Genomic DNA, 24,994 nt, shown 5'->3' with positions numbered 1-24,994 from the left:
AATTGGGGGCCAGTTCACAACGTGTCCCTAACAAAAAGTCGTCATAGCGGTCAAACTAGACATCTTTACACTAGGTTGTGAATCCTATAGATTAGTAACAAGGTTCTGATGCCACTTGTTAGATTTGAGATGCAAGCCTAGAGGGGCGAAAAGGTTTGCTACTATTTTAGCTAAAACACAGGATATGCAATGGAAATATAGAAAATAATAGCGATCAACCAAACCAAAATCCAACTAAGGAATATGTGGGATTTTTTATAATGGCTCGGATAGCAATTCTACATCCACTCTTCCTTCTCATGAAGTGGCTTCTGTAGGGGAATTTTAGTCTCCCCGCCTACCACGATATGTGCAATTCGGAAGCCAACCCCAATCAATAAGATAGAACAACCACAATCAAGAAAAAAGAACACCGAGATTTACGTGGTTCGGTCGACCAACTTCGAGCTACATCCACGGGGCAACAATACGAGAAATTCACTATGTATCAGGGAGAACTACAAGAGGAACCACTCAACTCTCGTCTCCTAATCTCTCAACCTCACATACATAATCAATTCTCATATTCTCTCAAAAACTCACTCCTTGTAATCTTTTGCACGGATAAAGACTACGAAACCCTCTCTCTCTCTCTCTCTCTCATCTACTACATCTCTATTTTTTCTTTATAGTTTTTCCTCCACCAATAGAAGAATATATATAGGGAAACCAAAACCCTATCTCTAGCTTAACTTTCTAATTAGAATATGATTCAAACTCCTAATCATGATAGAACTCAAACTCCTAATCATGATAGAACTCAAACTCCTAATCATGATAGAACTCTAACCCTATCTAATTCTTATGAAGTTACACAAAGAATCAAAGACAAAATCCCAACAGCTTCCTCATTATGCCAAGAGTTCTCCTGAATCATAACATGATTCAGTATGCTTACAAAGACCGCACCCTAGAATCTACCTGAAACCAATCATCTAAACCAGCTCTCCATAAGGAGTAACACCTAGTCTTAGCTAGCCCCAACCCTCAATTATGGCCGGTTTGAGTACTCCGTAAAAACGAGTTCGAAACAAACTACCAAAAACAATTTAAGCACATATTACACATGCTTATGTGAAAGCAGAAATAATTACATATGCTGGAGCCAGATTTTTTGTATATCTAACTTAATTTAGTATAATTTGAAACAGAGTCTATCACTTTTGAAATAATGGATTTTCTACAAATATTAGAAAATTTATGGAATTTCTGTAATTTTCTACATTATAAGAAAATAAAGTATTTACTGTAATTTTTCCCGACTTTGATAAGGTCAATGCACATTGGGAAATCTTGGAATTTAAAATATCACGAATCTTTTGTAAACTAAAATGGTACTTTTTTCCTTCAAGGATAATCAAAATACCTACTAAATAAACAATTGAAGAAAAGTTGAGACTTTATGGTTACACATCAAGATGGTTCAACTAAAGCTTGGCTCGACTAGTTGGTAGCCTTCTACATCTCTGTTATCCAGCTCCTATCCTAGCTGGACCTATGGTTGTTGCTGAATTCTAGTTTTATTTATTTTATTTTTTTTGCTTCTGGATTAATCAAACAGTTGAGTCCCTCTCTCGTGAACTTCATGTGATATTCTTTTTTTGCTTTTTTTTCTTTTTTTAGTGCCTTTTTCAGCAGAAAGTTTATGTCTCTTTCTTGTTAAGGAGAACGGAATTGCTTAAGTAGTATTAGGATTATGATTCGGGTTCTTCTGCCAAATTAGAAGACTAAAAATCATGTAATTGTTATGTTTTTCATAGTGCAAGTTGTTTTATAAAAAAAAAGAAAAATTATACACGACAAAGAAGCATCAACACATTAGCAGCTCATAGAGATTGATGCTTAACATATTATTCAACCCAAATATCATTTCTCAGATAACTAGGATATAGTCATTCTGACTTAGTGTGAACAATAACCTTGAGCCGGAACATAAATATATTGGCTTAGTATATTATAAGTTTTACATTAACCCTAAATAATCCACCAAGTTACCTCATACATCAGGTACACCTGGAAACTTGCTAATAGTAGCACGATATATATGGAGGATGAAAAAAGATCAAGAAAAAGGGTAGAATTTTTATGTGGCCATATCGAACAATGAGCTCTTTTGAGATACCAGGCAAATATAGAAAATATATTTTAAAAAAAAACTATTTGAAGAAAACAAAGCCTAAATAAGAGCATTCCTCAAGAGAACAGGAGCCTTGCACATAATGGACCATTCATACTACTTGCATAATGCATTCATAGAATCAACAATATGAAAATAAATAAGAATTTCAAGGCGAAGCTCAACCAACTTCTATTACATTGAATTGGAATCATCATAAGGAAAAAAATTCCAATTATTGTCTTCTTTCAAGATATCAAACATATATTACATTACAATGTAAGTACATCAAATCCATATACAAAAAATAAAGTTGCAAATACACCCGTTGTACAGGGGGGTTTATTCACTTTTACTAGACTTTCAGTGACAATTTGGCCCCCCTGATCCAAAAATGAAGCCATCTCCCCTGTTATTTGTTGCATAGAGATCTTCTAATATTTCGCAGCAATGCAGAGAGAAGTGTTGAGCATACACCCTCCATAGAACAGTACGAATTACAAAAGGCTCAGGGGCAATAAATATAGCTAACCTCATATAAAATAATGGGTGTATATGCAATTAATCCCAAAAATAAAAAGAGAAAAAAGAGGAAAAAAAACTCCATCGACTCTCAAGGAGAGAAGAGGTTCGCGTATAAGAGCTCATTCCACGTATCCTGAAGCCCGGGCAAGCACCAGTGAGTGCAATCAGCATAGCTCTTAGGGTTAGCAATCTGCTCGGGTGTTAGAGGAGTCCATTGTTTCTTATAGATGGAAGTGTGAGCATCTTTTCTATACTCAGAGAGCTGGGTGATGTTGAGGAGGGAGATTGGCACTCTAGACTTGCTTAAAACTTCCTTCAGAACTTGCATCATGCTCTTGCTTGCGCTCCCCCAATATGTTGGATCTTGAATAGGTGTGGTCTCGTTGTAGCAGTTGCCATCCGGCTCACCTCCCCACTCCTTGCTACTGCAAATCTTTTACTTGTTAGGTTCTCCAACTTCTAGCTAATACAGCTTATGATTTTTAATATAAATTTAAGCGTTATGATGTTAGAAAGCAGTGTAGAGTGATCACAACTGTTTGTTACACGGTGCAAATTTCTGATTCATTCTAAATTTAACATGTCCCATGTGGCCTGTAATTTGCCCTCACTCTCATATAGGAAGTGTAGTCTGGAGTGACTCACAACCGTCCCTTAAATAATAGAAGGTTGAAATCGAGGAAGAGAACTCTATTGCTTTTTGGCAGTGCAGACGGTCAAAATCCCTCCATTTGCATGATATAAAAATCTTAACCCTGATGCTCTTATAAATGTTAAGGCTAATGTCATCAGCCAACATATTTTATGCAGTGATTTAATCAAGTAAACTTTTGCTCTGATTTTTTTATATAAAACTTGGGTTTTCATTGGCCAAGGTTCCTGTCTTTGTTCATTTTGTTCTAGAGCACACAATTGTTGAATCATGACATCAGAGTGATTTCAGTTCTTTCTTCTTCATCTATTCATCAATAGATTTAGCGAAAAAGAAGGATATGATTAGACAAGAAATAAATAAGAGAAGTGTACGCTTAATAACTGCACCGCCTCCTGTTGCTTATAGTTGCATTGGACTAACTTTAGCAGCAGGTGCATTTTTTGGGTGTAAATTTCTCCATGAAGGATGCAATTTCGATAGAGAGATGATTTTGGTGATGGTAATAGCAACATATATAGTTAAATATTTATTATGTAATAAATAAAAAGTGCAACAATTCTTACCTTGCATGAGCAGGTGACATGCTTGCAAAGAAAACTCTTGTATTTTGAGGATCCATATTCTTCTCTACCCACTTCACCATTCTCCTCAATGCCAACCGATATGCATCTTCAGTTTCCATCTCTATGATATCCTTCATATCACCTCCAAATGACCCTTTCCTGTCATGAAAATTATACACTCGGTAAGGAAGAAAATTTAAGTTAAAACAAAAAGAAGAAAAAAGGGGATAAGAAAAGAATGATAAAAAATTACAAGATCTTCATCTTAGATCCAGTCATCCACCATAGATAAGTATTGAAGACCAAGATGTCAGCTCCCTTCCAGTATTGGGCATGCTTGTTAATGGATCTGGCACGAACTATTCTATCTGTTATCCTGTGTACTACAGCATTGTCAGAGTTGGACTCGACAAGAAAGGGAGCCCAATAGAATTCGATTGAAGCATTGTAGTCCTGAAATTTTAAAAAGAACCGGTTTATCCACAGGGGTTAATGATTGTTCAGAATAATGTGGTAGACTAAACTTGAGTTCATGGGATTATCCCAATTTGGTCATCTGTTTTGGCCAAAACTGCAAATTGTCATGCATACATATACCCTATATAAATGAAATAATATGTTAAATTTTACCAAGGGGACCTTGGTGCAGTGGTTAAGGGAGAGTAGAGAAGGAGATGAGGAATTCAAAGGTTGAATCTTTAAGGAATCAACTTTAGGTGCATTCATTCTCAAATATAAACAAGAAAAATAAGAAGAAAGAAAGAAAACAAAGAGAAGGAAAATGTCGAATAAATGCCTGTCATTCTCAACTTCCTTTATAAGTATAGATGAATATCGCTAGATTATCAAATGCTACCCAATACTTATATACTGTGTATGACAGCTGTTCAGGGATATCTATTTCTATTTGTCTACAAAATACAGACATCAAGGATCAATATCAGAATAATGATACAAAAGGAGTCTGGTGTAATTTCTTCAATACCATGTGGATTTTGTTCCGGAGATGTAGCAAAATGTGGGACAAGTATTACCTTAGCTCTGAAGACAGTAAGTGAATCCACCGTCTCCAAGGATTTGGCACTCTCAGGGATGATTCGATGAAGAAGGCAGACCATAGAGACATATTGACCTCGATTCAATGAATCTCCAACGAACATCATTCTCTTCCCACGAAGCATTTCAAGCATTTGACTGGCATTAAATCTGTAATTCACGATAACCTAAATCAATGAGAAGCTAATGAATAATGATGGCCTATTTAGGAATGAAACTAACTGTAGCAAGGTCACCGACAACAAAGACTTTGCATGTAGTTTATTTGCGATAAACATATAAAGAAGCAAAGATATCATATTATAGATATTTTTGTTCTTTAGCAAATAGCAATGATATCAAAGGAAATTGTAGCCCGTGTCCCTGTCCTTACACTTAATTCCCCACCAATACTCGTTTTCATTTGTGAGTATTTCATGATCACCCACGGCAAAAACATCGGCTCTTGGTCAAGGGCGAGCAACGAAGCGGATCAATGGACTTTGTCCCTAATGACCCACAAAATCTAGTCTCATATTACCACTTGTTGGCACTCAAACCTCTCAGAGAGTTGGATGTGTTCTTACTCAAAGGTTGATCTGGACTTCTGCTACTAGATATTGGTGTCAACTTTCCATTGATTATTCCCCCCTAGTTCTCCCATATGTAGGATGATAGATTCATACTCACAATACATACTTCAACCATGTAAAAAATTGCAGAATATAGTATCATAATCTTAAAATCGAATGCAATCTCGTACCATCTTATATATTTTTGATGTTTTTACGAGAAATAAATCTCAAGTTATAAACCCATCTCTGTACCCAAACTTTTAGTCATGTCCATTAATAATCGACGACATGTCTGAATACAATCCAAACGCAAATTTGTCCCAAAAATTAAATATACATATGATAAAAATCCGATAACAAAACCATCCACATCACATCCAATGTTGGGTTACAGATCAAGCAATAATACGAAGATATGAAATCACATAATTTTGCCCTTCCCATCTAAAATGTGGTAAAAAAAACTAAAGATAAATAAAAGTGAAAATGGACGGTCAAATTAACAAATCCAACCCAACAGACACAAACCAGGTAGCCTCCAAGAACAACGTGACGGGGCAATCAATGGCTTTTACTAAAACTAACCAATCAGAAATTACAACCCTCATTTTTTTTTTCTATTTTCGCAGTTCAACAACCGTCTTCAGTTGCAAAAAGAATTTAACACAAGGGGCAAATAACAAAAAATAATAATAAAAAGAATAAAGAAGCTCACCTTGGAAGAGAGCAGCCATGGGGCTGCCACCTCCAGCGCTGGTACCCAGTCTCCGGCCTCCCATGCGCCTGGCACGTGAGCTGGGGCTGTATGTAAGGGCACTCCTCCTCTTCGTACAGGGGCCTGTTATCTTCATCATAAACCCACCTCCCTTCAAAAATATCGCATTCCTCCCCCTTCTCTAAGGCAACAAATTTTCACTTTAGTCCGAAACAACCCCTAAATTTACAAATCAAGGACAAAAAAGCACATCCATCTCAGGCAAAAAAAAAACCCCCCACACATCTCTAGTTTGCAAAAATTACCAGTTGGGCTTGACCGGGCTGGAGACTGCAAAAATGAGGCGAAGTCCTTCCAGTAGATGATGGCAACGAAGGTGATGAAAGCAAGGGTGATGAAATAATAATAAGAGGAGAAGGGTCTCCTTCTTTGGGTTGAAGAAGAGAGGGGCTTCATTTAGATGAGAGAGAGAGAGAGAGAGGAGAGAGAAAATATTGTGGGGTTGTTTATAAAGGAGCCCAAGCTTTAGGGCTTGTTTGGATTGAGGGGAATGAGGGTGAAGGGAAGTTAGGGGAACCATTCACCTCCATTCATTTTGTTTGGGAACACTTAAGAGGTGAAGTTAATTCATCTCCATTCACCTTGGTTCACCCCTTAATAGTATAAAAATTGTTACCCCCAAATTGGGGTGTAACCAAGGGGAAGGGAATTCCCTTCCCTTCCCTTCCCTTCCCTTCACTCAGTTTCCCTTAACTTCCCTTCACCCCCTACGAATCCAAACAGGCCCTTAGTGTGGGTTTGTTTATGTATTTGGGCCCCATGTGAGTAGAGAAGTAGGAGTGTATCGGAGACAATGCGGTTTTTTTTAGAAGAAATTTTCTAAATAAACATATTCATATTTTTTTTTCTAAAATAGACTTATTTGATTTTTATTTATAAAAATAGACTCATTTTATCTTAATCTAGATCCTAAATATTCGGGGTTGTTAATCCTGACTATTTAGAAGATTGTAAACCCCTAATTATAACCCTAAACCCTAACATTCTATGCATTAAATAGTCGGGGTTGACAACCCGACTATTTAGAAACCGGATTAAGACAAAATGAGTTGTTTTTTTGTAAAAAAAACTCAATGAGGTCTATTTTTAGAAAAAAAATTATGAATGTGTTTGTTTAGAAAATTTCTTTTTTTTATATATTTGTGACTTGTGATGTGATTAGTGGTGGAATATGGATTCCATAATGAAGTAATATAGGAAAATTTTTATAGAAAAAACATTCTTAAAGTTATTTAATAAATTGAACACTTGTTATATTCTATAGAGAGTAATGATAATTGTACACAACAATTTGTGTTGTACTAACAGAAATAAAAGAGTGGGCTCTATAGTGAATTACCTTTTCTTCTTGACAATTTCTAAGAAAGGACCTCACACATTTGTCAATGAGAATATAAATAATATAGGGTTTGCACTACAATTGTCATTTTCCTTCTATAAAAATTGATCTAGTTCCAACCATATTAGCAACTTTGGTGAAATGAGTGTTTTTTTTTTAAATATTTTGCAAAATCATCGGGTTTGTCAATGTGTATTTAGTAGATTGATCTATATACATGAGACAAGAGTGTGGGGTTTTTTAATCAAATCATAACTATCCATGATTTAACTATGGTAATAAATAATAACTATCCACAATTAAAAATCAAAATAAAATTGTCTAATCAAACCGTAGCTATCTATAATTAAAAATAAAAAAAAAACTATCCATAATTAAAATTATGCTAATAAAATTCATAACTATCCATATTTAAAAATCAAATCATTACTATTCTTAATTAAAATTATCCTAATCAAACTATAACTCTCCATAATTAAAAATCAATTAAAATTATTCATAATTAAAACTATACTAATTAAATTTATAATTGCCAATAATTAGAACTATCCTAATGAAATCATAACTATCCATAATTAAAAATTAAACTAACAATATACAAGATAAAGATTAGAGTTCTTCTTTTTGAGGGCCAACAGTGAGACGATGTGACACGTACGTGTCATTTCCTTAGAATTTTGACCAAGATAGTGGTAAATGTAGAGACACATCACTTGTACTATAATTCATTCATGTTTTTGGGCCCAAAATTAATTTATTTAAAGTTATATTAAATATAACAGAACACCAGCCCTCTGTGTCAATAAACATTTTTTATTTAAAAAAATCTATCTAGTTTCATCATAAGATGCTAGTATGGCTAAATTTCAGCTGAATTTCATAAATAAAAAATGAGTCGAAATTTTTTAACTGAATGATAAAAAGGAGGCTTTTTTCAAAAACCATCCATTAATATAAGGTTAAACTTAACAAATTATTGTGAAATTTTTAAAACGAAAATCTAATAATTTTTTATTACAAAACTATCATGAACTCTCATAATTTTTTATTAAAAAATATCATAATTTGGGTAATTAATGTTTCAGGTAAGGGGGTGTTTGGTTCAATTTCTAGAAATTATAGAAAATATTTTCCACTTAAAATATGATTTTCTTGTATTTCTTAAAAAAATTATAGGAAAAGTTTTGAGAAATCAAAAAGTACCAATTTACTTATTTTTTGTACTTTGCTTGTTTGGTTCAAAACAAAAAAATGGCTCATAACTTTATAGAAAATAAAAAGATTTGGTAGGTTTTTAATTAAATATGGTATGTGTCAGATTTCTGGTGATTTCCTCTCATTTTGAGAGGAAATTGCTTTTTGTAAAATTTGGTAGGTTTTGATATTTTATAGAAAATATTTCTGTAAATTTTTTGTTGAACTAAACACAATTTACAAAAATCTCTGGAAAACTTTTAATTACAAATTTGCCATTGTCAGATGTTTTGATAAAAGTTTTCTCAAAAAGTGTGCAACCAAACAGCCCCTAAGAGTAAAGGATTTGATCATGTTTACACTCATAGGGGTTGTTTGATTTACTACAAAAATAAAATGCATCAAATGTTGCATGCAACATATTTTGCAAGAAAACAAATTTAAAATTTATTGTCTGGATATCTATAATTATATTGTAGGAAATGTATTTCCAACGCAAATCTAGTATTTGATTGAAAAGAAATTACTACAAAAACCACAAAATTTGGCCATACAAGGAAACTTGGATGTAGATGATTTCCTTTCTTTTTTTTTTTTTTAATAACTAGATGATTTTTTGCTTTGAATTTTAAAAGATTTATTTTAATGAGGTGGAATTATTTCCTTCTGCCAATTGCCCATAGCATTTGTTGCAAAGTTTTTCAACAAAATACAAGTCTATTTACATTTTCTAATTACAATGTTTTAAACAAAATAATGTATTTATAAATTCGGTTACTCTATTTACATTTGCAACATTATTTCCATCAAACCAAACAACCTTTTGAATAAGTTAAATTAATAAACTCAATCACAAAAGTCAATAATCTTTTTTATAACACAGCCGAAATTGAACCCAAGACTATTAGAGTCATATTGGAACCTCCTAGCCGTCCGAGTCACCCGTGCTGGGTAAATTTAATGATCTTAAAATCAAGGGGAAACAAAGAAATGCTTCAGTTGTTCCATAATTGATTACATAATTCTGAGTAAGAAGAAATTTCTATTAGATAGAACAGTTTTCGGATCACTGAGGTAGGTAGAAAATTCAAAGATAAAGTGAAGCGTGGTGATCAGAGGAGAAGCTGTCATTACTTTGGTTCCAAGAAAAGATTGAGTAGCTTCATTATTTTTGTTGGTAGAGAGCACTACAATTTCACACATTTTAGATCAGTTGAAAAGAGTGTGTGCTTGTATGGGACCCTATTTGATGGATTTGGTGAGATTTCAATGTCAACAATGTACAAGACAAGCGTTGCGTCCTCACCAACTCTTCCTTATTTTTCAAATGAAAAGGTTGTTTCGTTGTGTTTTCAAAACCCCAAAAATCCCAGTTCAAAGGGACGTTATTAATTGATTAATAATTGAGGCTTTTGCTTATTGTTCTCTCACGCCTAGACAAGGAAGCAGCTGTAATGCATTATGACATTAATTCATTACATATAAATCTTGTTTTTTTGACAACCAAAATAACTTTATATATCACTGTCAACATCCTTAAACAGAGAAATCTCTCTTTATCATTTCCTTTATTTTTGGGGTCATTAGGATGAATTTTCTAAGGAAAATGCTAGAGGCACACCCCCCAACCATACCCTCAACCACACTCCTCTCTCGCTACAGTGCACTGGGCTTTTAAAATTCTCATGTGAGTCCAGGTGCACTGTAACGAGAGAGGAGTTTAAATTCTCGTGTGGGTCCTAGTGTACTGTAACGAGAAAAGAGTATGGTTGGGGGTGTGACTGTAGCGCCACCCATTTTCTAACAAGAGAGCCACTGATATAAATTGTCTAGTCAAATTTTCCAAGGGTGTACACAATGATCTGACTAGAACTTTGTAACTAATCTACCCGCTACAATTGTGTTATGCCTCTCTTGCTGGTCGGTGAAATCCCTGAGAGGATCGCTCTCTTGTTACCACATTGGCATTTTAATATAGGCATTTGTTTTATATAAAAAATAAAAGCAACAGCAGCGAATGTGAAATACACAAATGCCATCATAGACAGAAAAGGGATGGATCCCCTACATTCTCTTATTCTTGCACTCCAGCAATAAAGTGTAACAAATACAATTCGCAAAATGTTACAAAAAGAATTCATACTGCTTCAACATGGGGCTTGTATGTCCAAAAGTTTTTGCCAAACTCAAAGCTTTCAAGCCTTTTTTTTGGACCACCTAACAAACTACTGGTTTATTTCCTAAGAGGTGATCCACGATAAAATTAATCTTTGAGCTACAATTGCATCGGCTCCAATGCATACGCAATCTTGAAAAAAAAATCGATCAAAATGGCATCGAAGATGCGGACTGTAACCTCACATTTGAACTCCTCCCATCATCTAGAGAAAATACAACAAAATATTTAGATTTAAAGCATCAGAAGTTAGAAATAAAGGAAAGATCCAAAAAGAAAATTTTATTATTATCATCAACTGAGAGGAAGAGAGCATCAATTTGAATTGTTGTGTATACTCTTAAAAGATTAATAGTGTACCTTGAAGAAATCACCAAACATGCTGTCTAGACCACTTTTGCGCCGTACATTGTAAAACTTGAAAGCAATTTCATCCAATAGCTGCAAGAACAGATTCATGCAATAATAAGGGCATCATTAGCTGCATAGAATTTTACCGTGTGATGATATACTGAAAGGATAGCAGGTTGCTTCCATACACAGAAAAAAGAGGTATGGCTTTGAATGTCTTACTAAACAACTATAATTTGCACAAGAGATATCAAACAAAATCTCCTTTTAAAATTTGAACATAGAAATGAATCTTAGCAAGTTATGTTCACAACATGCATCTTTAAAGCTCGGTGCATAATAAGTTTTATGAAAGATAAAGAAGAAACACTCTCTTAGTAAAGAATAGTAAAATCGAGTTAGCTACAAAAAATCGACATGATAAACAAAAATAAGTGCAATATAACTGGATATGATGGCGTGATTTTCAAGAAAGTGACCAAGGTCAGAAGGCTACCTCACTAAACAAAGGATCACGATCTATACTTGACTCGTATTTCTGTCTTAAAATCCTAAAAAGTGGGAAAGCATCCCTTTCCAACCTGTATAAAACAACAAATATAGATAATTGAAGAACTGATACAGCAGAAGAGAATTTATAGAGAAATGTAGATCTGGCTTTTACTTCCTTATGTACGTAACTTAGACCAAAATGCTTGTTTAAACTAAAATGGTTATCCAGGAGTATTAAAATCTGTTGGAAAAATAATTGCTGAAAGAATTGCATTGAGAAATACTCTTTGGTGGAAAAGAATGAAGTCTAGTCTCTTGAGATGGAAGTTGTCTATAATTACACCTACTTCTGTTTTTATAATGTTTAATTAAAAAATAATTATAATGGAGGGCGAACTTGTGAAGCTTACACGTCAGAATCTAAGGGTTTTAATTTTTTTAATATTTAAAGAAGAATGACGAAGTTTTCATGAGCCTTACACTGTCAATCATCATTAGGGATGTAACGTGTTGGGCCAGATCAGATTCTTGTAGACTATGAATCCTAACCTGACAAGGAAATTGAATGTAGACCGCACCGGGTTCTCTCTTCCTTTTTACCAGCTTCATGTTTGATTTGTTATGTGAAAAGTAATAATTTTTTACTTTACTTTCCTATCTTTTATTGTTATTTATCAAAGCCCAGGTAGCTTTTACCTAGACATAACTAAATATGTGTTGTTTGCATTTACATACATAAACCATCTCCAGCAATTCAGTGTCATGTAAATTGATCAGTTTGGCAGATTATAGCATGTGAAAGAACATAAGGAGTTTGCAAAACAATATGACTTACGTTTGCAAGAGGTACTCAACAAAGTTGGTCAAATTTGAATGTGGGAGATCCAATTTCTTTGACTCCAACTGCTTTTTTATCTCATCCATGATATAGTTTGCATCTCTCAGATTCCCTTGTGACAGGTACCTAACATGAAAGACTTGTTAAAAGTACAGTCCTGTATGTCAAGTGGCAAGTGCAGATCAACAAGCATACATCTACCAGAGTACAACAACAACAACAACAACAAACAATCTAAAATCATGCTAACTTTACTTGAATGTTGTCCTAACCATATATCAAAAAATTTCTTAAGATTAAAATAGCAGACATCAACATCTACGTAAATAATATTTGGTAGGTTCCCATATGAAGCAACAAGCATCAAATTAAATCCATAAACCAGCAATGCAAAAGAAGCAATCTTACATTAGGATTGCACGTGCAATCGCCAAATCATCTTCACCAGGGTAGCACTGTCACAAAAAATAACAAAAAGAATTACTTGCTAACAAGAGATAGCATAAAGTAAACAAGATAACATGTATTTGAAATATAGATTAGCAAGATTCACAATGCAAAACTACAATCAGATATGTGGTCAAATAGAAACAATACTATTTCTATGGAATAACAAAATGAAAATCATATATTAATCTATATGAAATTAATAATTAACATATTACAAACAACAACTTCTATTAGCTTCATCTCTTTTCGTTACGTGAGCCAAACATGCACCAGGCATGCATAAAAATCTGCAACTTAGGTGAGCAAGAAATTGCATCAGTTTTTCAACATCTTTTGAATACCATTGAAAGATGCAAGCTGATTGTACCACAAAAAACGGAACAAGAAAAACAAGCTATAAAATCAAATATTAATACGAGAAAAAAATGAGCATAAGAACATAAACATAAGCCTATAGAATCTCCGTTATATTCGATGGATGCATGACAGTGTTCAAAGAAATAGCCTGGAAGTATTTTCATCTTCAGTATGAACAACATTCAAGCTAAAGTTAATCCGCAAGCCCTGATCTCATTTTAGGAAAAGAAAAGAGTTACAAGTCAAAAAATGTGATCTAGGTTTGCTGTGCACATTATATTCACATATATTTTCCATATTCACACCTTAATTCCATATTCATACCATAATATTAATATTTTCCATTTAAGTGGACCCATAAGTTTGTTGTGCACATTATAGAGAACTAAAAAATCCACAGGTAAATAAATAAATCAATCAATCAAATAGAGACAAAGTGACTAACAAACCTTCCCCATAAAGTTCACGAGTGTAAAGGCAAACTTTTCTCGATCATTCCCTCGAATAAAGTGCCCAGAAACTTTAGTCATGTCCTATCAAGCAATGATGTTTTGTGGTTAGCAACTACGCGAATAAAGATAAAGAAAGCTTTCCATGAAAAAAAAAAAACGCATAAAAATAAAAACAAAAACATGGAGACATATGAGTTTCAAGCCTCTGATTGGGTTTTTAAGATGATCAAAGGAATGCGTTGCCCAATATCAAACTTAACCTTCTTGCCCATAATAATCTAGATTGATTCTTTTCTCAAACTTTTAAATAGTTGCATTTTCTCAAACTTCTAAAAAGATGCACATTCACTGAGCTGACATTATATGGAAAACAAGGGTCTACCTGCCAGCTAATTTTATATGCTTTTGGCCTTGAGGCGAGTTCTTCTCCACCCACATTTCTACGCCTATATATGTAATTAGGCATAAACATTTTCAAACTTTGTGTACGGTGACAGAACTCTTGATGCAACAGACATGGCTAGTAATCACAGTGCAGCATCAACTATAGTATGGGAGATATCAACTGATAGAAAAATCTTAGAAGAAAATCAAGGGAGAGATTGACACCAGGGTCATGGTTACCTATTTTCAGAGCACGACTTCTATGAGCTAACACATCTGTTGGAATGTCAAACTAGTCCATTATCTTAGCATGTGTCCAATTAAGTTTTGTAAAATGGTCACAAAAAGCACATAGAAGTTCATTATAAAACAATTGTTTACACGGTCCCATGTAAGAAGCGTAATCCAACTTAACATACCAACTCAGGAGACTCTGAATATATATATTCAGCCAACATAACATGCATTTGAGGCGATCCACCTTTGGGAGCCCCAAACTCAGACGACCACCTATGAAAAAGAAATAACATATCAAATAATAAAGTGTTATAGGTAATACTACGTGCATACAAACATCCTCTGTAAAATAAAATAAGAGACTTAGGAAATTTATCATGAAATATTTTAGGGGTGGGCAAAAACCGAAAAAAACCGGTTCAACCGAAAAAACCGCCCGAAAAAACGGACCGGTTAACCGAACCGAATTAAATGGATGAGAAGAAGTCTCTAAACCGCCCGAACCGAATTAAATCGGTTTGGATCCCGTTTGAACCCCTGAACCGCCCAAAAAAAACCGACCCGAATTCTGTTGGGCGGTTTAGAGACTAAACTTATACCTCAAAACTTTTCCTGTTATCATCCAATAGATTCAAACGGCGCAAGGAACAGTTTCAAGCAACGAGTACAGCAATATCACAGAAAAATATCCTTGGGAACTAAGTAAAGATTCAAATCAATCCAGAAAATTTGTTATGCACATGATGCACTTACAAAAGATGCATACGCTACATTATATGAACAATATCATACAAAACATCACTCCCCCGTGTAATTAAATAAACTTAAACTTTTGTTAAAAAATTTCGCAGAAAAGATCTTGAGAATTACATAAGATTCAAATCAATCACAAAAAGTGTTATGTACATGATACTTACAAGAGATAAGCATGCTGTATTATATGAACAACATCTTTAAAACATCAGTTCTCTGCGTAATTATATCAACTCAAAACTTTATTCTAAAAATGATAACCAGTCTAATAAAGCTTTGTTGGCGAGCTCAGGAACCTCATCATGAGGACAATGCCTAGCTTGCAAATTCACAACAGAAGTCATTGGATAGAACTCTTTGCAAATTCAAAACTGAAACCGAACCGAACCAAACCGAATTTCGGTTGGGCCGAATATTCGGATGAAGGGGAAAAAATCTGGATCTGAATGAGAGTTTTGAGAATCCAAAAAATTCGGATTGGATGCGGATTGGGCATAAAACCGAACCGAACCGAATATGCCCAGCCCTAAAATATTTTACAAAAGTAAGTGTCCAAATACAAGAAGGAAAAGGTGGTTTGGTAAGGTCCTTTTTTATAAGGCCAATTTTGTTTCTTTTACATCTTTTGGAACTAACAAGTGAGAAATACTGAGAAGCCCTTAATCATATTTGACAACTACTTTATCTACTTATATTATGAAAATTTATAAGATATTTAAAGTTAGTGTGGACGTACAGAGCACATGCCTACCTAGCTAGTTATAGAAACCCGTTAACAGGGGGCAATCAACAATCTGAAGCAAACTCAGTAATGATATGTGAAAAAGTTGACCTCAGGCAAGACAGCCTTCACTACCCCTCCGAATATTATAATGAAATCTCTCTCAGATTGCAAGTCAAAATAAAACTACAAATAGGCAAGGCAGCTGTTTTACAGGCTAAAGACGAATTGTATGTAAGCAAATCATTGAAAACAATACTTGAACAAATAAGAAAATTGATGATTCATCTGAATTTTTTCAGTGTTTAACTGCAAATAAGAGGCAGAATGACCTTACTTGAGTGCATGTTTCAAAAATGATGAGCAACTCTCAACACGTACTTTTGCTGCCACCATGGCCTCCTGAAGTTTTTCCATGTCTACATCATCATCTTCCATTCCCAGCTGTTGGGGAACAGATAACTTTGGGAAGGCTTGGTATATCTTCCCGACACGACCTAAAGTGAAAGTTTCAGTCATGATAAAGAAGAGTGACAGTCTTAGATGCAAAAGCATGTCTTTAAAGTATACATTGGTCAAAATAGTAAGGTCTTAAGTGTCCACTTCAATAAAGTATTGTGTTTTAACTTTTAAGTGTCATGAATTTGACTATCAAGCCCTAAGCCCATAAGCAGTTGGCGCGATGTAAGCCCTAGGACCCACCTATGCAACATCTCAGACCCACGAAGCGAAACACGTTGTTTGGCTCAAATCATTGTCAAAATTGGCTAGCCAATATTGCATTTGACTCTCTAGACCCATCATTTAAACCCTATTAAACTTTATCAATTTCCCGATGTGGGGGCATCGCAATCATTCCACCTTTAATACGCCACATTCTTGATGCAGCATAACAATTATCACATCTCAGTATCACCACCAGGCAATGTTGACTCTCGAGGTAACTCCTACAGATTCTAGAGGTGACTCCCACCACGCTCATGCGATATAGCACTTAGGCCTGCATACATTTCCGGCTGACCAATTATTCTGATACCATTTGTTACGTCCCGGGCCCACGAACTCATTGTGGGCGATATAAGCTGTGAGACCCACTGTGTGTAACGCGTTGTTTGGCTCAATCGATTGCCAAAATAGTTAACCATGTTACACTTGACACTCATGGGTTACATTATAAACCATACAGTGTCTCACTCACCCACCAATGTGGGACGATTGTTTGTGGCATCACAAGCCAAGTGGATTTCAAATTCTACGTGTTAGTGTTTCAATACTAAATCATGACTTAGACAAGAAAAAACTTGATCAATTCAGATGCCTCAGTAGTCGTTGCCTGGGAGTTTTGAACAGCAAAGAAGAAGGTTCTCAAAAAAGAAATTGAGGAGCAACCCATTGCTGAAACCAAATAACCACGAACCACCCTAACAACTAATGGATAAGAAAATGAATGTGGCAAGGTTAAGAGCCAAGTATTTAGAATTCATGATCAATCGAATGTTCATGAAGAGAAATATTAAAGATGAGATGAGGGTTGTACAAAATGAAAAAATAAAAAAAACTGACCAAGTGTTTCTTCATTGTATGGAAACTTTCCTTTGATTAGTGTCTCCACAAACAACCAAGCTAATTCAGCCCCACAAGTAACCTGCAAGAAGGTAGCAGTCAAACAGTTTTATTCTTGGATTTAATGAAGAAAAGGATATCAGCAAGGGCTTACTATGCCACTGAAGGATATTTATAGTGCCAGATCTTAGGATAATACTATGGATAAAATGTGCTAATGAAGGATAACTAATGTCCAAGTTATTGCTTTATATGATAGTAGCTTGTATCAGTTGTACTATGTACTACAGTAGGATTGTAATTCTCCTCTAATAAGACCATCTCCAACCGAGCGCCATTTTGAGGCAAAACTGATTTTTGCCGCTGCGATCAGTCTCCAACCCAGCGCCATTTTGGGCGCTATTTCAGCGGTGATGAACAGCGCGACGTCATATTTGGTGTCGCACTGTTCATCACCGCATTACTGTTCATTTATATATTTTTTAAATTTTTTTATTTTTACCTCATACTTTTATGTATTTACAATTTGACCCCAATTGTTTTATTAAATGTATAAAACAACCCCAATAATATTTAAATTTTATAATTTTACCCTAATTGTATAATTTGGACAAAATAAATTATTTTTTAAAAATAAAAATAATGCTAAAATTTAAAAGACATTATTATTAATTATAATATTACAATCTAGACATTAAGTAAAGTCCCATGAAATATAAAGAGCAATCCTAATACATAATTCAAATATAAATTACATATCTGAAATACATAACATATAAAAACTGACACGCATAATATAAAACTTCATTAAAATAAAACATAAAATATAAAATACAAACTAAACATGGAACATTTCCTGAGATGGACAAGCAACTCTCAATAATCTGGTTGATCGGGGCCAGAGTGTCCAATATCATTGAAATAATTGCCAAAATTAGAAGCAGACCCTTGTTCTTGTTGATTTCTTTTTTGTATTATTTTAATCTGTTGAGCTCGAACGTACTCCCGCAAGTTTGGATCAGCAATGGAATTCAAATCTTTCATTATAATTTTCCATTCATCTCTATCTTTTTTCATAGCTATCTTTTCTCGTTCGATATCAAATGCTACTTGCCTGTCCAAGCTCGTCTTGTCTAACCTGTCTATAAGTCGGTTGTTGGAAGTCTCGATGGATTCCACTACGCTTGACTCATGATCATCATTTTTTCTTTTCAATTTGGCTTTTTTTACTCCAATAGGTCGTTCAGATGGAGTAAACGATAACAGTCCAGAAGATGTTGATATAGGAGATTCCGGAGTGGGATTATCTGATTGTGACGAGTCGAAGTTCACACTTTGGGGTTGTCTTCGACCAACTTGTCTTGCTGTGGGGACATCATCTTTAAATTTTTCAAAAATTTTAACCATATTTCAGACATGATCAAATTTAAAACCTTTTTTGTACTTTGGTTCTTGCATAAATAACATCTTTGCTCGAACTAACTACAAATTGTAATGAACATCAAGTTATGTTTTTCAACAATAATAATAAATTTCAAACGATAATTAATAGAATACTTACAATATCTTCATCTGAAGCACCACTTGGATTTAGATTCTCTACTTGTCTCAAACACGCATTCAATTTTCTTACTTCATTACTTATGATTTCCATTCGAGAACGAATTGATCGGCTCGTACGCACATCAGAATTTTGGTCTCGAAGTTCATTGTATCTGTCCTCCACACGAGACCAAAATGCATCTCGAGACTGGTTTCTACCGATAATAGGGTCTTGAAAAATATCCAAGAATACTTGACAAATGAGCACATCTTCAGTAACAGTGTATCCAGATGATCGAACAGACATTTTTTTTGGGTAAAAAGCGGTTGGTTTGGAGATTGGAAATACTTTGAGGAAATACTTCAAATTGGGTGGTTTGAAGTAGAAACCGTGAATGTTATTTATAGCCAATCCAAATTTATTTTTTTTTGTTTGAATTTGAATTTGTCGGTGGTCAACATTTGAAATTAAATCGTTGTGGACAAAATGATCAGCTTTACACATTGTCCAACGTTGTCGGTGAGAATCATTTTTTGAAAACTGATCAGCTTTACACATTATCCAACGTATACACAGCTCAACTTTCCTTGAATTGTGTGAAAGCTTTGTACGAGTGAGAATCATTTTTTGAAAACTGATCAGCTTTACACATTGTCCAACGTATACACAGCTCAGTTTTTTTTGAATTGTGTGAAAGCTTTGTACGAGTGGGAATCATTTTTTGAAAACTGATCAGCTTTACACATTGTCCAACGTATACACAGCTCAACTTTTCTTGAATTGTGTGAAAGCTTTGTACGAGTGGGAATCATTTTTTGAAAACTGATCAGCTTTACACATTGTCCAACGTATACACAGCTCAGCTTTCCTTGAATTGTGTGAAAGCTTTGTACGAGGTGAGAATTATTTTTTGAAAACTGATCAGCTTTACACATTGTCCAACGTATACACAGCTCAGCTTTCTTTGAATTGTGTGAAAGCTTTCTACGAGTGGGAATCATTTTTTTGAAAACTGGTCAGCTTTACACATTATCCAACGTATACACAGCTCAGCAAAGTTTTATAAATAGCATACTAGATTAGGTACATCCACACAATTATTCGTTGTTGTGTTAAAATTATTATTCTCCATTTCTGCATACCTCAGTCATTCTTTTCTTACTCTAAAAATGAATTTCGATGTTGGAGGTCCATCATATTTATCATCATCTTCATCTTCGGATGATAATTTTCTGACCAATATCATTGCAGAGATTGATGAAACCGAAGAAGTAATTTGTGAGTACATCAACAACAACATGATCATCGCTAACAATTTACGCCAACAAAACTACCAACCGATCCATGGTGGCTCGATTCCCGGTCATGCAGTGATCAACCGCGATCGAGAAACTGCGCATCTGAATTTGGTCATAGATTACTTTGTCGATAATCCACGTTTTGGAGAAGATATGTTTCGTCGTCGATATCGGATGTCAAGAAGTTTGTTCATTCGTATTGTTGATGCAGTGAAAGATCATGACCATTACTTCCAACAACGAAGTGATGGACTTGGTAGAATTGGATTATCACCGTTACAGAAAGTAACAGCTGTTTTCCGTATGTTGGCATACGGTCTACCAGCTGATGTTACGGACGAATACGTTAAAATAGGTAAGTCAACAACAATTGAAAGTATAACAATATTTTGTCGTGCTATGGTGGAGATATTCGCAGAGCGGTATCTACGAACACCTAACGCTAACGATATTGCTAGGCTACTCTATATTGGTAAAAAACGTGGTTTTCCAGGAATGTTAGGAAGTCTTGATTGTATGCATTGGAAATAGAAAAATTGTCCAACAGCATGGTCTGGGCAATACACAGGACGTAGTGGGTCACCAACTATTATCCTTGAAGCTGTGGCAAATTATGATCTTTGGATATGACACGCATATTTTGGTATGCCAGGCACTAATAATGATATCAATGTGCTAGAGTCATCTAATCTTTTCTCTAACCTAGCTCAAGGTATTGCTCCTCCCGCTCACTATGTTATTCAAGGAAAAGAGTATAATATGGGTTATTATTTAGCTGATGGTATATATTCAAAATGGGCTACTATTGTACAAATAATCCAACAGCCACAAGGTAGGAAGAAAAAATATTTTACCATGAAACAGGAAGCATGTAGAAAAGATGTAGAACGTGCGTTCGGAGTTCTCCAATCACGATTTGCAATCGTGGCAGGATCAGCACGTTTTTGGAAAAAACATGTATTACATGACATAATGACTGCATGCATTATTATGCACAATATGATAATCGAGGATGAACGTGATCTTTATGCACCAATTCAAGAAGTGAGGGAAGCACCAACACCAGAAGTTGATATGGTAGCAGATGAAACTACAAGATTTACTCAATTTATTACACGTTACGGAAAAATCAAGGATAAAGATGCCCATATTGCGCTTCGTAATGCATTGATAGATCATCTATGGGAGGAATACACTAATTCAGATAGTTAAGTGCATACTAAATTTGTAATTTTTATATTGTTGTTAATGTTTAATTATTTTCTTGTATTTTATTTCCTGTTGTGTTCTTGAATGTAATATTTTGGCAATATCAATAATAAAAATATAATATTTTAGCAATCAAGTTATTTTAATTAATAAAATAATATTTTATTGTTTTATTAGTTTAATTTTTTAAATAATAAATCATTTTGTTTGGAAAATATGTGAAAAAATAAAATTTGATATGTGGGGTTAATTGTTGAAATAGTTAAAAATATAGGGAATAAAAAATAATAATATAAAAGTAGATAAAAAGAAAGATACTGAGAATATTCTTTTTTGGTGTAAAAAATGATGCAGTGGGTTGAAGATGAATTACTGTTAGATGTGACTTTTGCACCATTTTGGTGCAAAATTTGCACCATTTTGGTGCGATGGGTTGGAGATGCCCTAAGCACACCAAAATGATGGTGAACATCTAATATTCCATTTAAACCTTCAAAAAAAGAGTAACATTGTGATTGGTTTTCTTCCTTCTATACATTAATTCTATACAAGTTTTCAAATTGTTTCTGAATTCAAGTTTTCCTTAGCATAGACAATTCTTGCATGTAGGCTTTCAGGGACATTCTAAAAAAACTACAATCTTCAGTACTTAGTCACTTAATTATTCCCTACAAGTTGATGAGTTGAAGCTAGCAATTAGTGCAATAGTTATAAAACAAATACATTGTCACATTATAACGAGCAATCCCTCCAAGGTCATCATATTGTTATTTACTTTGTTAGTTTCCTAGTTCTTATAGACACGCCCAACCATTCATTTCTTTACTTTCACCCTTGGGCTTTGATTCTACAGTATAACTTAGAGTCTCTACAATGTGATTTCAATTTCTTGCTTGGCTAATTATCCACAAAATTCTACGCAATATGGTGCCTTTACAATTATATATCTACATGTTTCCGAGAAGAGTCTTATAAGGACAGTGCAAAGAAATAACCTGTCCACTATTCAGTTGAACCAGAGCACCTGATTCAAGGATTTGTAAGGCCTCGGTGTGTCTATCAGCAGCTGCATACCTGTAAACATAAAGTCACCATCAAACACATGTCCATTCAAAAGAATTACAGGAATAAACTATCATAAACAAATGGAAAGAAAACATGAAAATTTGACCTCTAGAGATGATCTTGAAAATTATATTGTATTATTACACACCCATGGAGATGCTCCTAACGATCACCAAGCTTGCTCATCAAAACATCAAGTCATCTATCATGTTCGAAGTCTAACATATTGGCTTGTTTAAACATGCAAAGGGAGTTAAATGATACTAATTAAATACTTCTGAAGGATTTCATTTTTCAGAACTAGCTGATTTCTATAGATCTCCTGACATGATTTTCTTAAACTTTCTCCCATAGCTGTATTTTATAGATCTCCTGACATGATTTTCTTAAATGTTACCCCTAGCTTATATCTAAGTTCATTAATAAATGTATATTACCTATTTTTCTACATAACCCCGGTTAAGTTAGGATCATGATCAGGGTAAAAAAGTAAAAAAGAAAACGAAGGCGGCAAAGAAAAAAGAGGGGAAATCAACCTAACTATAATTGTCAGTGTATCTAAACTTTTCCTGTCAAACAGAGACAACTACGGAGTTAAAACTCCATACTAAGAGGAACCATGAAAGATTTTAAAGAAAAAAAAAACAAAAAAGAGAGAAAAAAAAGAAAGAAAGAAAAAAGATCTACAATCGTGTCGCCTCTGTATTGTCCTGCCAACTTCATAGCCAAGAAAATTAAGGACTGATTGGATTGTTTTTAATCCAGGGGAACCCTATAAACCTTTCCTACCCTAGAAAAAGAGCCTAAAAGAGTAAATAACATAACCTAAACTAATAGATTCCTAAAATAGGAAATTTCCCGATAAGAACCTCTGACAGAAATACCTACTAACAGTGAATTACCAACCTGAAATTAAAAAAAAAAAGCCATCTTTCCCCCCAAAATTTGAGCTAACATCATAACTAGATCAAAAGCAACTAGCAAATTTAGAGAATGAATTCTCATACCTCACGCTGTAAGATTTATACATCTGCAACGCCCCATAATTATTCCCATCCTTTACAATCTTCTCCAATTTCTCAACCACCTTCAATCCCAACAACAAATTCGTAAAATTCCAGCAGAAAGACGAAAATTTTCGATCGGGTTCTTTCGGATTGGTATCAAAGGAGGATCAAAAACTTGTAAAAAAGAAAAAAAAAACCTAGAACTGGGAGGAGGACTGACCTCTTGAGCGGGCGGCAATGCTCCTCGTTTGGTTCTCGCGGCGGCCATTACTGAAGAGAAGAGAAAGAATCAAATGGTCGAAAAAACGAGAAGAAAAAAACTGAGTTTCGTTTATTTATTTAAATTAATTAATTGTTTTTAGAAGAAGAGTAGCATGTTTATAAATTGTAACTGATGGAAAAAAAATAGAGCTTTGAAGCGATCTGACGAAAACGGAACCAAGAAGAGGCTGCCGCTTTGATCCGTAACCGAAACGGATTCGAAATTACCCGACCCGGCCAGTTATGATAATGAGTACGACTTCTACTAGTTACGGCCCAATTTCCTTGTATCTTTTAACTTGGGTTATAGTTATACACTCAGAGTTGCAAGTCTCAATGAAGTATTCAAATTACAGATTTATGCTTCATAATTATGAAGAACTATTTTTACAACGACTAAGTTAATTCTATTAAAATAACCAAATCTTTTAGTTAAGTCATATATATACACTAGTTGAGATGTACGTGCAATGCACGTGGTTGAATACCATGATTATTTAAATTAATAAAAATAGAGTTAAAATAAAAAAATAAACGTTTTTGTGGGATTGATCATCAACTCAATAATCTCTCTCTCAAATAAAATATTGTTATTGTTTCTTTTAATCCAGACTATGGCCACATGATCTAATATTTATGAGTTATAAACACATTAATCTAGTACCACATCTCTATTTATTAGTATCTTGAAGCCTTTAAAAGATGAGTGATCTTTCAATTCGCAAAAGAATTTTGCATATGAATTTACTTGCAATATGTCTATTAAATTTTTAGTTGTGGTTTTGACTCATATTCACGTTAACTTTTAGTTGTTGTTTCGCTCATATTATATTATCTAATATTCTCGTTCAATTTTACAGCGCATTCTCTTTATCATAAAAGTAAAACTGAAAGTATGAAGAATTATTTTCTGAAAGTTTGAGTAGGAAGATTATGATATATTTCGCCATGTGCTCTAAATATAACTTTTTTATGCAAGGTCCTTATCAAATCTTACTCCAAACGATGTGGATAAAAATGA

General features: G+C 34.3%; 2 protein-coding genes across 2 annotated transcripts in view; both read right to left on the bottom strand.

The window, feature by feature from the left end:
• Positions 1–6,726, bottom strand: part of LOC109829731 (protein trichome birefringence-like 1) — a 14,198-nt gene extending 7,472 nt beyond the window's left edge. The window contains exons 1-6 of the mRNA XM_020396770.1: positions 6,529–6,726; positions 6,224–6,404; positions 4,933–5,104; positions 4,152–4,351; positions 3,899–4,057; positions 2,772–3,105 (exon numbers count right to left, since the gene is read on the bottom strand). Coding sequence (XP_020252359.1) covers positions 2,772–3,105; positions 3,899–4,057; positions 4,152–4,351; positions 4,933–5,104; positions 6,224–6,404; positions 6,529–6,679 — 1,197 coding nt within the window. The 5' untranslated portion in view covers positions 6,680–6,726. The remainder of the gene's footprint in view (positions 1–2,771; positions 3,106–3,898; positions 4,058–4,151; positions 4,352–4,932; positions 5,105–6,223; positions 6,405–6,528) is intronic.
• Positions 10,858–24,133, bottom strand: LOC109830020 (Golgi to ER traffic protein 4 homolog). Its single transcript, XM_020397173.1, has 12 exons — positions 23,933–24,133; positions 23,713–23,792; positions 22,636–22,714; positions 17,591–17,672; positions 16,365–16,524; positions 14,736–14,826; positions 13,930–14,013; positions 13,082–13,128; positions 12,671–12,799; positions 11,840–11,924; positions 11,353–11,433; positions 10,858–11,197 (listed from the first exon to the last, which is right to left on the bottom strand). The coding sequence occupies exons 1-12, from the start codon at positions 23,978–23,980 to the stop codon at positions 11,174–11,176; spliced, it is 990 nt and encodes a 329-aa protein (XP_020252762.1). The 5' UTR covers positions 23,981–24,133; the 3' UTR covers positions 10,858–11,173.

This window comes from Asparagus officinalis, chromosome 2 (genome assembly GCF_001876935.1).
Source record: "Asparagus officinalis chromosome 2, Aspof.V1, whole genome shotgun sequence".
Lineage (NCBI taxonomy): Eukaryota > Viridiplantae > Streptophyta > Magnoliopsida > Asparagales > Asparagaceae > Asparagus > Asparagus officinalis.
Note: the sequence above shows the minus strand (reverse complement) of the source record. Positions and strands in the feature narration are given on the sequence as shown.

Excerpts from the sequence above, each read along its gene's own strand:
- LOC109830020 (XM_020397173.1), bottom strand. The coding sequence starts at position 23,980 with ATGGCCGCCGCGAGAACCAAACGAGGAGCATTGCCGCCCGCTCAAGAG. Across the intron at positions 23,793-23,932 it reads CATTGCCGCCCGCTCAAGAG|GTGGTTGAGAAATTGGAGAA; the intron begins GTCAGTCCTCCT and ends TTGGGATTGAAG. Across the intron at positions 14,827-16,364 it reads TTTTTGAAACATGCACTCAA|GTGGTCGTCTGAGTTTGGGG; the intron begins GTAAGGTCATTC and ends TCTTTTTCATAG.